At 40.1% G+C, this 17409-nt stretch overlaps 1 protein-coding gene and 1 long non-coding RNA gene across 10 annotated transcripts in view; one reads left to right on the top strand and one right to left on the bottom strand.

Annotated features, from left to right (window-relative positions):
- Positions 1-17409, top strand: part of LOC133368967 (cytidine monophosphate-N-acetylneuraminic acid hydroxylase-like) — a 149707-nt gene that overhangs the window by 101531 nt on the left and 30767 nt on the right. For all 6 annotated transcript variants that reach the window (XM_061593732.1, XM_061593741.1, XM_061593723.1 and 3 more), the window contains 5 exons: positions 7973-8082; positions 12427-12617; positions 13840-13987; positions 14849-14930; positions 15305-15442. In XM_061593732.1, coding sequence (XP_061449716.1) covers positions 7973-8082; positions 12427-12617; positions 13840-13987; positions 14849-14930; positions 15305-15442 — 669 coding nt within the window. The remainder of the gene's footprint in view (positions 1-7972; positions 8083-12426; positions 12618-13839; positions 13988-14848; positions 14931-15304; positions 15443-17409) is intronic.
- LOC133368998 (uncharacterized) overlaps positions 13186-17409 on the bottom strand; it is a 33156-nt gene continuing 28932 nt past the window's right edge. For all 4 annotated transcript variants that reach the window (XR_009758803.1, XR_009758802.1, XR_009758805.1 and 1 more), the window contains 2 exons: positions 14178-14325; positions 13186-14084 (listed from right to left, as the gene is read on the bottom strand). This is a non-coding gene — a long non-coding RNA (uncharacterized LOC133368998). The remainder of the gene's footprint in view (positions 14085-14177; positions 14326-17409) is intronic.

The following is a 17409-nucleotide window of genomic DNA, read 5'->3' as shown; positions in this document are numbered from 1 at the left end:
CCATGCACCTCCTCTTGGAAGAAGTATTAGGTAGCTGAGCAGTTAAGGTGAATGGGTGGATAAAATCTGTATTATGATGCAGCAGGCATTTTCAGCAACTGAAATTAAAATTGTACAGCCACGAGAGTGGCTTTATACTATAATCAGCATGGATTTTTCACATTCCGCAATGTTATATTGAAAATACCCCCCATGCCATTCTCATGCTTCCCATAAGCTCATTTCAAAACAAAACCTTACAAAATGTATAGTACTGAACTCATAAATGCTTGCTTAACAACCCACTAAGTTTTCATGGTGATACACAAAACAGAGAAAATCGAGAGTTCAAATTGTAAACAAGAGAGGGGGAAATCCTGACCCCTGTTGGACTTTTTTCTGTCAGTGGTCTCATAATTTGTTGAAATTAATTAAAAATCAGCCATGTTCACAGAGTACCTGTAATCCTATTACTGACCTTGCCCCATACTCTGACCTTCATATTCTGCAGTTTAAAAGTTAAAAAAACGAATAGCTGATTTTTAATTAATTTAAGAAATTTAACATTGAATCAATGATAAGCATGGGCATGCTCAGTAAGAACCAACTGTCAGTGTCCTAAAAGCCAGAGCCACAGCTGTTTGGCTTGGCTAAACAGGTGGTCACACCCATGCCAGACCTTTATTTCACTTTAGACTTTAGTCATTGCTTCCCCCAAAGAATCCTGGGAAGTGTAGTTTATGAAGGGTGCTGAGAGTTGTTAGTAGACTCCTATTCCCCTGATGGCCAGAGTGTTTAACAACCAGCCCCACTTCTGGGGACTGCAGCTCTGTCAGGGGAATAGGGCATCTCCTAGCAACTCTCAGCACCCATCACAAACTACACTTCCCAGGATTCTTTGGGGGAAGCAATGACTAAAGTCTAAAGTGAAATAAAGGTCTGGCATGGGTGTGCCCTCCCCTCCTCCTCCTCCTCCTCCTCCTTCCTCTTGCCCCTTCTCTCCCCTTTGCTCTTCCCCCTCCCCTTCCAATCTCCTCCCCCTCCTACCCTCTCCCCCTCCTTCTCTTCCCTCCCCCTTCTCCTCCTCCCCCATGGTCAGTTTTACCTATCCTAAACATGATTGCATGGGAGTAAATTCCACTGAACTCAATAAGCATGCAAATGATCAGACCTGCCTTTCCCCTCCCCCTCCTTCCTTTCCCTCCCCTCTCCCCTCCTCCTCCCTTCTTCCTTCCCTCCCCTCTTCCTTCTTCCTTCTCCCCTGCCTACTCCAGTCCTCCCTCCTCCCTCTTCTCCTCCTCCCCCTATGGTCAGTTTCACCCATGACTGCATGGGGTAAATCAAGCTAAACTCAATAAGCATGCAAATAATCAAACCTGCCCTTCCTCCTCTCCTCCCCCTCCCACTTACTCCCATCCCCTCCATCCCTCTGCCCTTCCCTCCTTCCTCCCCTACTGCTGCCCTTCCTCCCCCCTTGTCAGTTTCACCTATCCTAACCATGATTGCAGAGGGGTAAATCAAGCTAAACTCAATAAGCATGCAAATGATCAATCCATTCTCAGCAAATTTGCACAGGATCCCATTTCTTATGACCTGGATTAAAAAGCAGAGAAATTCACTAATAGTAAAAAAAAAACTTGCGGTTTAAAAACATTTAAAAAGGAAGGATGGGTTTGATAATTTACATACTTTTTGAGTTCAGTGGGAGTTATTTCTTTGCAATCATGTTTAGTATAGGTGAAACTGCCCTGGGGGAGGGACAGGGAGGGGAGGAGATTGGGTGGGTGTGCACTGGGCAGAGGGGAAGCCCCTTTATTTTCCAAAAGGAAAACATTGTGAACAGTATCATTGCTTTTCAGCGTTTTCCCCACCTTTTTATTCTACAGAAGGCACATGTAGCCTCTGTCAGGACCCCTCCTGTGGTCACCACCTTGTCACAATCACCTCAGGGTCCTGGTGTCTTAACGGTTCTCTCACCGGCCCTAACACAGATCTCTCAAGATCCCACTGCTAGGCACCACCACCTGACACTCTCTGTAAACAATATAGCCTTGAGACTGTGCCATAGTCTTCTCCTGGCCTATTGCTACATCGTGTCTGGGTGCACTTACAGGCCACAACCCCCCTGTATCTTTGTGCCTATAAAGATTACAGCCCTGGGTTTTTTTGAATACCTGATGATGTTACACTATCTCTTCACCACTGCCACCATTGATACTGTTTCCCAACCTTGGTATATGCCCTGCCCACCCTTCCTGTCTGTGAAACCTAGCCAAGGATCAGGTGTTTTGGTAAACCAAGAACTATTTATTTATTTACACAGGGAATAACAAGATTACTTAAAGGTCCAGTCAACAATCATGTGGTTTCATAAGATGCGTTACTCTTTATATTTCTTAGTCATAAATAACCTGTCTCACTACCCACCTAAATCCAATCCATCCTCTCCAAAACCCAGAACCAACCAACAACCCTCTCCCTCAGCTCACTTACCACATATACTCTAATAAACCCACACTTACCATATTTACTGTATTATATTTACAGGGGCATCACAGCTTCCCACCCAAATTTAAACCAAAGCTGTCCCTGGCCACATCCACACCAGACCTTTATTTCACTTTAGACAGTCATGGCTTCTCCCAAAGAATCCTGGGAAGTATAGTTAGTGAAAAGTGTTGAGAGTTGCTAGGAGAGTCCCTGTTCCCCTCACAGACCTTCAGTCAGAGTGGCTGACTATTAAACCACTCTGGCCACTGGAGCTCTGTCAGGAAAATAGGAGACTCCTCTCAGCACCCTTCACAAACTACACTTTCCAGTATTCTTTGGGGGAAGCTATGACTGTCTAAAGTGATTAGGCAAGCCCAGCAGCTGTGCGTCTGGCTTTTAGAACACTGACAGTTAGTGTCCTCAAATATTTTTTTAAGGACCCCCAGCAAAAGATCCCAAAGGAGAAAAAATTCTCCATCAGCATCATCAATGGGTTTTAGGGGGTTGTGCTGAGCACATGCAACCACTGCTGTTGCTTCAATGGATGTAAGGGAGTGAGGTTCAAGGTAAATGAAATGCAAACAGAAAATGAAAAACAAAAGACAGTGATGGTTTCCTAAATGCAATACCATACCAAACACAACATGATTCCTATGAGTAAGGCGACAACTTAGCATCCCACAACCAGTCAGGATTCATAACCGAAAACCAAAACTAAAAAAATCCTGGCATCCAGTCAGTAAATGCGAAATGCTGCGGCATGATTGCTGACATGAGTGAGATCCTATCAGCACGTAATACCTCTGCTCTGAAATCTGCATTGGTTGCTGATTTGCTACCAGGCCAAGTTCAAGCTGTGCTTTCCATGTTATGGGTGCCACCTAGTACTTGTTCTGCTCTTGTAAGAAATCAGTCCTGTAGAGTGGCAGCATTCTGGATACTCTATTTATAGGGTTTTTGTGGTAAGAGGTATTCGGAGGTGGTTTGCCATTACCTTCCTCTGACTTTGGACACATAATAAGAAGACATGATTCACTAGAAAAGACAATACAGAAAAACAGAAGGGAGTAGAAAAAGAGGAAGACAAGAGATGTATTGATTCCATGAAGAAAACCACAGGCCTGAACTTACAAGATCTGAGCAGGGTGGTTCATGACAGATGCTATTAGAGATAACTGATTCATAGGGTCGCAATAAGTTGAAATCGACTTGAAGGCACATAATAACAACAACAAAGTGGCAGCACCTACGCTTTGGAACTCCTTGCCTATTGACATTAGGCAGACACCTCTTTTCAGCACCTGCTAAAATCATTTTTGTTTAGGCAAGCCTATCCAGGCATGTAGAAGCTATTGTGTTTTTAAATCTGTTTTTAACTCATTGTTGGTTTTATTATTTTGAAAGTTTTTAAATACATGTCTTTAACTGGTTTTGCCAAGAATTTTATTGTTTTAATACTTTCTGTAAACTGCTTTGAGATTTTTTTACAATAAAGCAGTATAAAACTGTTGTAAATAAAATACATAAATACATTTTGAAGTCACTGTGGCCGTTGAGTCTCTTCCCACTTTTAGGACTGCCTTATACTGACTCAGGCCATTTGGTACCGCATAGCTCAGTACTGATGACATGGACTAGCATTGGCTCTCCAGGATTCCAGGCAATAGTCTTTTCCAGAGATTGAATTTTGGACGTTGCATGCAAAGTATATGCCCTACCAATGAGCTACAACCCTTCCCCTGTTTAAAAAAGTATCTTTTAAAATTGTTCTTTACATTCACTGTTGAATGCACATCATACCTAGGGCAGATCCACACCATTCATTTAAAGCACATTCAACACCTATTTGAAGCACATGAATCCCACCACAGAATCAGAACTGTAACTGTGAGGGAGAAATGACACTTCCCAGGATTCTTTAGGGGAAGTCATGCACTTTAAATGTGAGTTGGATGTGCTTTAAATGTATTGGGTGGATCCACTTAATAAGTGTTGCCTATATGTAAACTGTTTTAATTAATTTTTCAAAATGCAAATGAGCTATAAAGTGTAGTGGGTGACCATGGGCTACTCACCATCTTTCAGCCTATCTGCCCCTCAGGATGAAAACAATGGAGAACCATGACCACCTCAAGGAAGAAAGGCATACTTAAAATGTAGAGGAAGTATTGTACAACCATAGTGTGAAATCGGATACTTATTGGGACACAGTATGAAGAAATATTTATATAAGCATGACTATCAAATACCTTTATTATTTACACAACCTGTAAAGATATTTATAATGCAATCATATGTTTGTTTACTCAGAAGCAAGTCCCAATGTATTCAATGGGGCTTATTCAACCCGGAAAAACTGCAGCCTCAAGTGATAAGGTACTTGTTCTTTTAACAAGCCTTTTAAGTTGAGACCTTATCCCAGTCTGTGTCTGGGTTGGAATTGCTTTTTAATATGTTTTTAAACCTTTTCTTTTTCTTTTTCTTTTAAATGTTTTTAAAGCTTTTAAAAATGTTTTTAAAGATGTTTTGTTTTACTATATTTTAAAGTCTGTTTTTATTATTTTTAAAGTGTTTTTAGTGCTTTTGTTTGCCACCCTGTGTTCCTACTAAGAGGAAGGGTGGGATATAAATCAAATAATAAATAAAAATAAATAAATAAACTTCATTCACACAACCCAAAATTCAGAATCATGCCACTTTAAGCTGTTTTGCAACTGTTTATACTTGTTTTATGGTTATTGGTTTTTAAAGGGATTAATTTCTTATTGTGAGCTGCCTCGGTTTCCAATCACCAACCCTACCTCACAGGAATGTTGGAAAGAGTCCATACACACACACACACACACACACACTTGTAAAAATACACCCCATATAATAGTTTATTGTCAAACCAGTTGGTCATTGCAGCACATTTTTTAAAAGATCAATATTAGTTTCCTACATAATAAAACGTGATTCCTAGGTAAACCCTGCCTAATTGCTTTAAAAATAGGATTGGAGGGGGGAGGGAAAGATTTACAACAAAACACAATTCTTTGTTATGTTTACTCAAAAGTCCCATTAATGTACAGCACAATCCTACTAACCATGTCTACTCAAAAGTAAGTCCTAATGAATTCAATGGGGTTTACTCCAGGTACATGGGATTAGCATTGCTTTACTCTCAGAAAAGCAAGTATTGGATTAAATACTTTCATATTGCCAAGGTTTTCAAAGCACTGCTCTCTCCAACAGCCCAGGGTCTGACTCTTGCACACAAGAGAAAAAAAACTTTAAGCCATATTCTTACGTACTCAAACTGAAGATCTCAAAGCCACCATTTCCTGACATTGCAATTAAGTCTAGGCACTGCCTGGGTCAACAAATCACAACCCTGGCTTCACTTATTGGCTACAATGCGGAAAGGGCAGGGTTAGAGCCAGAGCTTGGAAAAGTTATTCTTTTGAACTACAACTCCCATCAGCCCAATCCAGTGGCCATGCTGGCTGGGGCTGATGGGAGTTGTAGTTCTAAAAAAGTACCTTTTCCAAGCTCTGAGCTAGGAGCTGCTATAACAGATCCGTTAAACAGATTTAACAGTTGCGGGGGGGCTGATGTTTTGGTGTATATCTCGAGAAACCAGACCACCTAGAAACTTAATTTTTTTAAAACTTGAAGCTGAGAGCCTGGAGATTAAGGTAAATTACCCAGAGACCCGGAGGGGACCCCCAAAAGCCGGAAACTCCAGCAGAAAACCGGGCACCTGGTAACCCTATATTATCTTAGCCATAGACTTGATTGGTAGACTAGTCTGGTCTCATTGCTGACATTGGACAACTTCCCCACTGTGTAGTGTCCCTGCTCTGATCAAAGATAGCAGCAGCAGAATAATCTACATATGTAGACATCTCTGCACATAGCTTCCAGGTGACCTGGAACTCTCATCCCAGCTTGTGAGGAAGCCCACACATGTAGAAGTCTACACAGACAGGCTCCTGCTCCCCACTATAAACAACACTCAGTTCATGAGTGTCAGGGGGCAGGGCAGCTGTGTGACACTGGGGACAGGGCCAATGGCATAGACCCTTGTATTCATGGAGCCTCCATCATCTAATTGAAGGATAGAGCTACAGTCTGTTGGACTTCTTTAGAGTTTCCCATCCTGTCTCTGTCATCCTCTAGCCTCAACTCACAGGTTCCTGTCAGGTAGTATTTGGAGGGTTTTTTTTTCTTTTTAAAAAACAATCTTCCTTTAATTCACAATGTTTTGTGTTTTTACATACCTAAGGCATTCCCCAACTATGTAGAAGACTCTATCTTATTTTTGGTGGCCATGTGTCACATTCAACCACCTGATTTTAGTATTAGAGGGAGCAATGATACCTGCAAAAAGTTTGTGCAGTGTATCCACCTAATGATGAGTCATTCCATCCCAAATTAGAAGGGGCGCTGAGAGTAGTTTATCAACTTGAAGCAGCAGCAAATATTATTTTCAAGAGAGAAAGAGAGAAGCCATTTTTGGCCACTTCATTTTTACAGATAGGTCCTCTCCCACCTAAATGTTCTGAGAATTCATGCCCTCCCACCCAAGTGGGGGGATTTCAGGCCATCCGTTTTTTCTAACTCCCTAATAGGGGTGCTCCTGTTCTGGGCAGTTGTCCATGCTCTCCTTCAGAATATACTTGTCGTAAGGGGCCCAAGTAGACCTATTCACTCTTTCACCTCTCCTGTAGAATGATCTGTTTTTCTTTTCCATCAGACACTCAACCTACTATGGTTACTGGAAGCCACTGAGCCTTCTCAGTCCTCGTTGGACTGCTTTTGGAGGCATTTGCCCCATTTGGGCATTTAAAAAAAATGTTTTGTACTTCTGCATACCTTGTGTGTTTGTGTGTGCACCCCCTCCCGCTAGCATATTGATACCACTGAATTGTTTCACAGTGACCTTATGTTAGCTCCAATCCTATTGGTACTCAGACACTTGAGTTTACTACTAGAGGGAGTAAATATATTGCTCATATATAAAGTCGCATAGCCAAAATGCCTGATGTGACTAATCTTTCTTCAGATTATGTTAATGCAGTGGGAATCTTTAGATCCAGTTCAAAAACAGGACAGAGAATCATGAGGAAAAAAGTCAAATATCTGATTTAGGAGAGCACTTAGAACATTTTTTTAGAATTATGTACATACCTTTGCACTGTTCTGTACACTTTGAGGCTCCAATTCATGAACTAGAAGATAAGCTGGACTATTTTGATTTAAACCAAGTTAAATCACAACCCTGTGTGCACTGTATTGAAACAACTGGGACATCATGCCAAATGTCTGTATCCAGTATTCTGAGGAATACACCAATGCATATACCTGAACAGGGGCTTTTTCATTCATTTCAACAGAAGGAGAAGTCTTTATGTGCAAAGGGATGTCTACAACAGCATTTTGAGCAGCCAAATCACAACTTACCTGATGAGGCTTTGCTTCTTTACACAACAGAGCAGTAGCTTATTTCTTTCCTTTCTAGATATTGAAACAGGTCCAGATAATGGAATAGTGCTAATTGAACTGCATCCTCCAAATCCATGGGATACAGAACCTAGAAAATCTGAAGATCTGGCTTTCGGAGAGGTGCAGGTAAATAAAAGTCAGAAATGTTTTATGTACAGGGGCTTGTTGTAATGGCCTGGTTCACACATATTGCTGAGCTATGGTTTGTTTAACAAATCACATGTAAATCATAGGTTGGCCCACAGATGATCAAACAAACCATGGGCTTTTCTCTCAAGTTTGGTTAATTTCCTGTCTCCTCTTGTCTGGTGACTTCGTAGACTGGCGAGTATCTGAGGTGGGGTGGTCAAAGAAACCATGGTTAAGGAAGGATGCTCTGTTCACATGTATCACCAAACCATAGTTGAAACAAACCAAGATTCATAAACCAAAACAAACCAAAATTCATAAGCCAACAACAGACAAGATTGTGATTTGTTGGCAGTGTGCAACCATAATTAAGCCCCTGGGCTGGGTTCACACACAACTCTAAGCCATGATTTAATAAGCCATAGTTTAACAAACCAAAGCGTAGTATCATGTGAATTTTTGAATTTGGATTTTATTTAATTCGGTCCAAGACCAGCAATATAGTATCATGTGCAAACCAGATCAATGATCTATCCATCCTAAGGCCAAAGTTCTTTCTGTGTATTGTGTAAGGCATGTTGTTTCTGTGGTACTGATTAACCAATTTAATAGTGTGATCCTGCCTTGAAGCAAGCTCTGTTTATATCAACAGGAATAATCTAGTCAATGATAAACTTCAGTTCTATTGCAAGCTGTTGGACTCAGCAACCTGTTCATTTTTAAGTGACAAAGTCCAACATAAGGTTTGTGGCCACTTTGTTTAGGACTGCATAGTGAGAAAATCAGTTCAGAAACTCCCAAAAACTTGCTATAGGGTGCCTCTGGATGACCTGTTTATTCAGCGTTCATCCTGATTTGCTTGCACAAAACGTATCCCTCATGTATCCCTCATCCCTGACTATGCCTGGGCTTTATTGAACATTTGTTCTGTTTTGTTTATGGGATGGTTATATGCAATGAGCATTCATCCTCATTTGCATGTGTGGTTTTTACACGTCTTCCCAGTAATAATCCATTCATTCCACACTTTTCAGTGCATTTCTCCATCACTTTCTAAACTGCAAAAAGTATGTTCTTTCTTTTTTAAAAAATGGATTTGTTACACTAGGGTGACAGAGCCCTTTAATCGAGCAAACCTAACATCCCGGTGTTCATTTGAATCCCTTGTGCAAAATACTGACAGTCTGGAGGTATCCACAGTTGGAAAAACTAATTCTTGCATCTGATGAAGCAGATTGTGCTCCACAAAACATTATGCCATCATAGATATTATGCCTTCAAAGTGGTGCAAGAGTCTCTGTTGGTGGCACACCACAAGACTTTTCTTTTTTCAGTAACACAGCTACCCCCCTCAAAATAGCTATAGGTACGTGAAGTGGGGGACAGGACGGGAGAAAGGGAGATGGTTTGGTTTCCGAATAGGACAAAACAAAGAAGGGTTGTTTTAAATCTGTTTAAAGTCTGCCTGCAAAGTAATTAGACAGCATCTCACCCCACTCCTGCCTCACTTAGAGCACTGGTTATACTCCTACACCAGTCTTCGCCAATCTGGTGCTCTCCAGATGCTTTTTGGACTGCAACTCCCATCAACCCCATGCAGCATGGCCAATGGTCAGGGATGATTGGAGTTATAGTCCAAAAACTTCTGGAGGGCATCAGGTTGCTCTAATGTCCCCAGTGCAGCCCCGAGGGGCCTGCAAATGCTCACCAAGATCTTCCCAGGTGTCTGCGAGGGGACCTGAACCTAATGGATCTACAATTGGCCAGTGCTACGCTTTTTTCTGATCTCCATGTTCTGAGCAGTTCCTTCTTGCTCTTGGGCTTCCACACAAAGATTAAGTATGCCCATTGCCCAGCTGACCATTGGACGTCCTCCCTTCACTTTTCACTGCTGGCCAGAGGAGAACAGAAAATGGTGGATAACTTGTGTAGAACAGAAAGGTAGGGAATGTATGAAAGAGAAGTGGCAATATTGGTGCAGGGAGACCTTTGGGGAGCACAATGGGGGGGCAGATGAAGCAGGGAGAATGTTTTTGGCAGTGCAGAAAGCCCATTGGGCATCCTTTTTTCCTCTGGGGTCAGCCAAAGGAGGGACGTTCCCTGCCCAGCTGCACATTTTGGGCTGAAGCAGCCAAGAGGCAAGGCCATTGGGCTCTCTAAAAACATAAGAGGCTGCTGGATCAGGCCTATGGCTCACCTAGTCCAGCATCCTCTTCTCACAGTGGCCAGCCAGATGCCTATGGGAAGCTTACAAGAAGTACCTGAGTGCAAGAGTACTCTCCCCTCCTGCCATTTCCAGCAGCTGGTATTCAGAAGCATGCTGCCTCCAACCATTGAGGGAGCACATAGCCATCTTGGCAGGTAGCCATTGATAGCCTTATTCTCCATGAATTTGTCTAATCTTCTTTTAAAGCCATCCAAGTGTGGTGGCCATCACTGCCTCTTCTGGTAGGGAATTCTATAGTTTTAACTATGTGCTGTGTGAAGACGTAATTTGTCTATCCTGAATCTTCCAACATTCAGCTTCATTGGATGTCCATGAGTTCTAGTGTTATGTGAGAGGGAGAAAAACTTTCTACATGCCATACATAATCTGAAGAAAGGGGGTGGAAATCTTTTCAAGATTTGATCCCAAAAAGGCACTATGGGGAGATGATGGAGAACAGTTCTGCAGTCCATCCAAATAAAACAGTGAGGCCTATGGCTCCCCAACTTCTTTCTGAACCCTTCTCTCTATCGCCACCCCATTACTTTATCTTCTGTGGGGAATAACCACCAGGCTGAGGGCACATCTCTGAATCTTTTTTGTGGGTTCAATCCAATGAATATGTTCAATTTATGATCCCATTTTGGCTGCTTTCATACCCCCCAACCCCCATTAATTTGGTGGTGGTTGGGAGTGCCTTGTAAAAATCATGAGGATCCATGCCTCGGGTATATGTTTTGTGCTATGGTGGTATTGACAAGTGTCAGATAGATGATTTTTAAAGTACAGTCCATGGATCCAAGGCATGGATCCTCACGAGTTTTACAAGGCATCCTCCCAAACCACCAAAATATTAAAGCTGACATGGAAGCATATGGATTGCCCTGTAAAATCACTTTTCCAGAGCTTGCCATGGTACAAAAACATTTATTCAAAGCATGCACTTCCATGTTTGCACCATTTTGTGATTCTCTTTTTCTTTTATATGCGGCAACAGCCATTTGTGAATTGCCACATCCCACAGCAGCCACTTTTTTGACTGGTGCCAGCAGCACTTTCTCCAGAATTCCACATGTGCTTACTGCTTGAAAAAGTTTGTGGACCCTGCTTTAGATAAATATTTTTACTTAAAGTGATTAAAATAATTGGGTTAATAAAATTATAAACTTGGTGTATGATGATCAGCAGTCTTATGGTAAATTATGTTTCACTTACAGTATAAACAGTACAGAATGCAATATAGATCTATTTGAAATTGAATTTGTTTTTGTGAATGTTGAATTTCTTCTTCCCCCCCCCTCCCAAAACTCTGGATGTACTTTGACATTTGTAACTACTGTACATGTTTTTATTCAAATTAACTTGACAATGCTTTTCATCAAATATTGGCAGAGTCCAGATGCTTAGATTCATGCAAGGCGTTGTCCTAGGTCAGTGGAATATTTTGCCTTTTTCTCTTTTCTTTGAACATGCAACATTCATGCCCTATTGCAAGCTGATTTTGAAGGAGTTTCCCATTCAGCATGTTATGGATATGTTGTGTGAGAGACAGAGAAAGTGTGCTACTGTTCGAGAAATTCATGTCTCAGGTTTCCTGGGGCTCACAGAATATGCAGTTCTTTATATCTTGGATATTTTTCTCAAGCATAGGTTTGAGCTGACAAAATATGCATTTAATTAATAGATGCCACAACTGGAATGTGCATCAAAATTATACAGTGTATCCTCTCTCTTAAAAGAAGTGCTCCTGTTCAGGGTTCCATCTAGGCCAGGGGTGAGGAACCTCCAGATGTGGCTGGACTCCAACTCCCATCAACCCAGCCAATGTGGCCAGTGGTCAGGGATTATGGGAACTGGAGTCCAACAATAGTTGGGCGTCTACAGCTTTCCCACCACTGATTGATGCCTTCCCTCTAAGTAGGGTGCTCCAATTTTCTCTCTCTTCCTCCCCCAACTGTGTTCCACTTTCTCTTTTCCATCTGTCATCCTGTGGCTACTGAGCATTATCAGTCCTCATTACATTGTTTTTGGGTGGGATTGCCTATTTTTTTACCAGACAATTTGGGTTCCTTTTCAGGTACACAGAACATAACAAGATTGATCAGTCTGATTCTTGGGTTTCTGTCTGCTCTTAGGTAACTTATCTAACTCATGCATGTATGGACCTTAAACTAGGAGTCAAAAGAATGATATTTGATCCATGGCTAATTGGCCCTGCCTTTGCACGTGGTTGGTGGTTACTTCATGAGCCGCCCAGTGACTGGTTGGAAAGACTATGTTGTGCAGATCTCATTTACATCAGCCACATGCATTCTGATCATCTCAGGTACCTGTGCACGTGATAACAGTTATGCTTGCATCTTAAGTCCCCTTGGGGCTGAGTCACACTAGCAGTGGTGTGCAAGCTGCATGGCTTTCTCTCACTGCTCTGGTAACAGGCACAAAGGAACCCACAGATAGGACAATCACCAAGGTTCCTTCAGGCTAAAGTTTTGCCACCTGTATGACACTTATGAGGTAAGGAAGAATGTCATTAGCCTTTCCATAGTTGTGGAAATGCTAGAGCAGTATGAGAAGCAGGGAATATAGCTCTCATGTGACTGCTGACAAGTGTGAATCAGCCTTTGGAATTCAGCATTTTGAGTGGTATTCAAGTCATATTCAGAGGAGACTCATTGAAATCAATAGACTTAAGGTAGTCCAACCTAACACAAGTCCAGGTTGAGATACCATTCTGAACAAAAGCTTCATGTGCATCCTTGTCTCTTTGAAAGAGGAACATTCAAGTCATTTGCAGCTGATGTCACAATATACTTTGCTTACATCAGGACAAGGAATCTAAATCTAACTTGTTTTATTTTGAAGTCATGGTAGTAAAGATATGCATCATAGCATTTGAAAGTTGATTATTTTATTGCAATTTATTATTATTACTATTATTATTAATTACACACCCTTCACCCAAAGGTCCCAGAGTGTGTTAAAACAATTTTAAAATACAGTATTAAAAACAACCTAAAATCACAAAATAGGGTGTCAAAGGCAAGGGTAAAGAGGTGCATCTGTATCCCACCTCTCAGGGTCACCAACTTAATATTAGCATATTAGAAACACATCAGGATCCATCCCATGGGGCATTTGATAGTACTTTATCCTAGGGAGAGGCAGGGAAGGGGCTAGTCCAGCTGAAGCAGCCTTGAGGTGGTCTCTGCCTCCCATACTCTCTCTTCTGGAATCCTGATTCCCTGCATTTGAGTGCCTTTTGCTAGATATAAGCTGCATACACACCATGCATTTAAAGCATATTTAAAGCATGTGGCCATCCCAAAGAATGCTGTGCACAGTAGTTTGGTAAGGCTGCTGGGAATTGTAGCTCCGTGGAGAGTAAACTATAGATCCCTGGATTCTTTGGGGGAAAGTTATGTGCTTTAAATGTAGGGCATGTATACAGCCATAGTTCACACACCAGTAGAGGGACTTGAGGATTAGGCTAGTAATTGTTTTTACCTAGTCAAGCTTTTTCTTGTTCTCTTTTTCTTACTCTCTAGTTACCCTACACTGAAGAAACTTGCTGAGCGGAGGCCAGATGTGCCCATTTATGTTGGAAAGACAGAACGGCCTGTGTTCTGGTACCTTGACCAGAGTGATGTAAAGCTAACCAATATTAATATTGTTCCATTTGGAGTTTGGCAGCAGGTATGATTACTTGTGACAAGTTCCATATCATGGGCTATGGTAGTGAACGCCATGTGTCTTCATCAGAATGTAGTATCAGGGCAGGGTATATAATAAACTTGAAAAAGAACAGATAAAACAACAGCATCAGTAGCAATAAACAAATTAAATCATAGCCAGATAATTAAATTGAACATTTTGAAAAGAGTACCTTATTTTGTCTGGTTTTAATCTGCTACCATGCCAATCAACTTCTTTGGGTCAGCTCAAGTTCTGATATCAGCAGAGAGAATGGAAAATTTCTCTCTGTCCATTGTTCATTTTTTAAGCCTCAATCATGTCCCACTTTTTTTTTCAAACTAAAAAGATACAAAAGATGACTTGCAGCACAATAGATAACAGAATGAAAGGATAAAGAAACCCTTGTCTTCCTATAGTGTGATGATAAGGGCAACAGAGGCCTTTCTAGATTGTATTTCAATAACACTTTTAGGGACTATAGCCAATCATAGATGCTGTTTTCTTTCTTTTTTTTTAATAATTTTTATTCAAATTTTTCAAAAGACAAACAAAACAAAGTCAAAAAACATAACAATACAACAAAAAAAAATAAAAATAAAATAGTTGACTTCCGATTTGTCGCAGATCAGCTATAAGTATATAATATACATCAAACCTGTCCCTTAATGTATACATACAGGATCACTTTTCTCCATAGGCTGTCTTAGTTAATCGTCAAATCCCAATATCATCATTTTATTTTGATCTTTCAACAAAAAGTCTAAGAGAGGAAAAGTCTAATAGATGCTGTTTTCTAAGGCCAGAGGAGAAAGAATGTTCATGTCAAAATTTGTAGTAATGTATACTTTGATTTCTTTCAAGGTGGACAAGAATCTTAGATTTATGATACTGATGGATGGTATACATCCTGAAATGGACACGTGCATCATTGTTGAATATAAAGGTACATGAATATAACAGTAATTTCTTTTTCCATAGCCAATGAATTTAGTATAGATTTGTTATACCTCGTTTCAAATAAAAAAGTACAATAATTGAAATGCTCTGTATGATTTAGAACGATTTTTCTGTTTTCCAGCTTTGATCTACTTTGAAGTTATTTGTACCTGAGGTTGTTGTGAAGTAAAGAAACGTTACAATTCTTGTTCCTTTATAGTTCAGAAGGTTTCCAACAAAGGGTACTAGTGCCAACAGTAGGTCCTATCAACATCCTCTGAAGTCTCAGCCAATTTGGGGCTGGACTTGCTGGGATGAGGGTAAAACACAGTAGAGCTTTTTGTTGGATTTGATTTTAATTGAGAATTTCTTTTTGCATAGGGCACAAAATTCTGAATACAGTTGACTGCACCAGGCCTAACGGTGGAAAGCTTCCTGAGAATGCTGACCTTATGATGAGCGACTTTGCAGGTGGAGCATCTGGATTCCCAATGATATTCAGTGGAGGAAAATTTACTGGTAATGAAATGCTAACATATTTTAGATCATTTTGAAACCTCCATTGGCCAACACTTTTTCTTTCAAGTTAACGCTCTTATTTCTTGAGAGATGAACAAGTTTACCTGCATGGTCCTTATTCACACAGCAGCTGAATGTGTGAACTTCCCCCATGGAAAAACATGGGGGCAACATGAGATTAAGCAAAAGCTCTGTGTTGTTTGATCTGTGGTGGCTGTTTCACACATGCGCAGGTCATGTGTGGCACTCATTGGAGTGATGAACATGAATGTGTGAATTGATGTAGAAGTCAGCGAATAATTGTTAGGAAAAGTTTCTGTTGGTAAAAGCACATGTACAAACACTAGCAAGTTTCACAGAGCTAGTCTTCAGGTAGAAAATATAAGTTATACAGTAGCTACCTTCTTCTTTCAACAAGCCTTGTAAGTTGAGACCTTATCCCAGTCTGCGTCTGCTGGAATTGCTTTTTAAGATGTTTTTAAACCTTTTTTTAAAAAAAATAGATGTTTTTAATCCCTTTTTTAAAAAGATGCTTTTAAAGCTTTTTGGAAAATGTTTTAAAAGATGTTTTAATATATTTTAACGTCTGTTTTTATGATGTTTTAAAGTGTTTTAATGCTTTTGTTTGCCACCCTGGGCTCCTACTGGGAAGAAGGACGGGATATAAATAAAATAATAAATGAATAAATAAATAATATTTCATAAATAAAAAAATAAATAAATCATAAGTGTTCTGCATGTGTGAAAAGCAAAATTTAGGCTTGGCATCCTGTATACACTTACCTAAGAGTAAGCTCCATCGAGTAAACAGGTTGCTCTGTTAGGCGTGAATATTTGTTTCTGTATTCATTGTCTTTATTCATTTATTGTTCTTCTAGTAATCAAGCCTTTGCATATTTTACAGTACAATACAACATTGTGCATGGCAAAGAGTACTTTGGACTTGTGTTTCTCCATGCCACACAACAATATTTTTGTGTAACTGAGAGGAGTTTTGTAAGCAGTTTGTGATCGTGTCAGATGCTCAAAGCAAAATAGTCCCACGGGGCATGCCTAAGCTCTTGGGAAAGGGAGGCTAAAGTAGTTCTTTGAATCCCACCTAAATTGACTATGAAAAATAGGACTCTATTCCTGTACCTTTAATATGTGTTTGGAAGATGGAACAAGCTAGACCTAGGGATAGAAGAATCTGTCTATTTTGGTTCTTTCAGTTTCTCATTTTTCTTATCTTAAATTCAGTTCACATTTCTGCAGCAATTTGCATTTTAAAAAAACACATGAAAATTCTTCAGCATTTTAGTGCAAATTTCTCCTAATAAACATGTTTTTATAATTATTTATTTATTAAATGTATATCCTGCCCTTCCTCCAGAAGAGCCCAGGGCATCAATCAACAAGTGATAAAACACTAAAAACATCTTCAAAAATAACCTAAAAAACAAAACTTCTTTAAAACAATTTTTAAACATCTTTAAAAAATCTTTAAAAACATCTTTAAAACAATTCCAATACAGATACAGACTGGGATATGGTCTCCACTTAAAAGCCCTTTGCAGTTTTGAGTATGCAATTTTGATTAATGTACACATTTTTGCAAGCAACTTTCCCGAATATAATGCATTTTGGTATGTTAATTTCATAAATAAAGTCATTTTTATACACACTTTCCTCTGATGTGCATTTTTGTGACATTGGTTGGAAAACTGGACTACAAAATTCAGTTAAGTGTGCATTTCAAAGGATGAGCTGGGTTTTGGTTCTCATATTGTTTTGGAAAATGCAGATTTGATAGACTCTCTTTTAAATGCAAGCTGAATCAATTTCTCGCCATCCCTAGTACACCTGCTGAAATTTCCTCTACTACACAACTATTAAAGGTACGAGAGCACCCTGTGCCTTTTCACATGGCCACCTTAATCTCAGCCAGTTTTTAAATAATGCAGTACAATAGTATTATTATTACTATT

This window comes from Rhineura floridana, chromosome 1 (genome assembly GCF_030035675.1).
Source record: "Rhineura floridana isolate rRhiFlo1 chromosome 1, rRhiFlo1.hap2, whole genome shotgun sequence".
Classification (NCBI taxonomy): domain Eukaryota; kingdom Metazoa; phylum Chordata; class Lepidosauria; order Squamata; family Rhineuridae; genus Rhineura; species Rhineura floridana.
The sequence above is the reverse complement of the archived record's forward strand: the minus strand, read 5'-3'. Positions and strand labels throughout refer to the sequence as shown.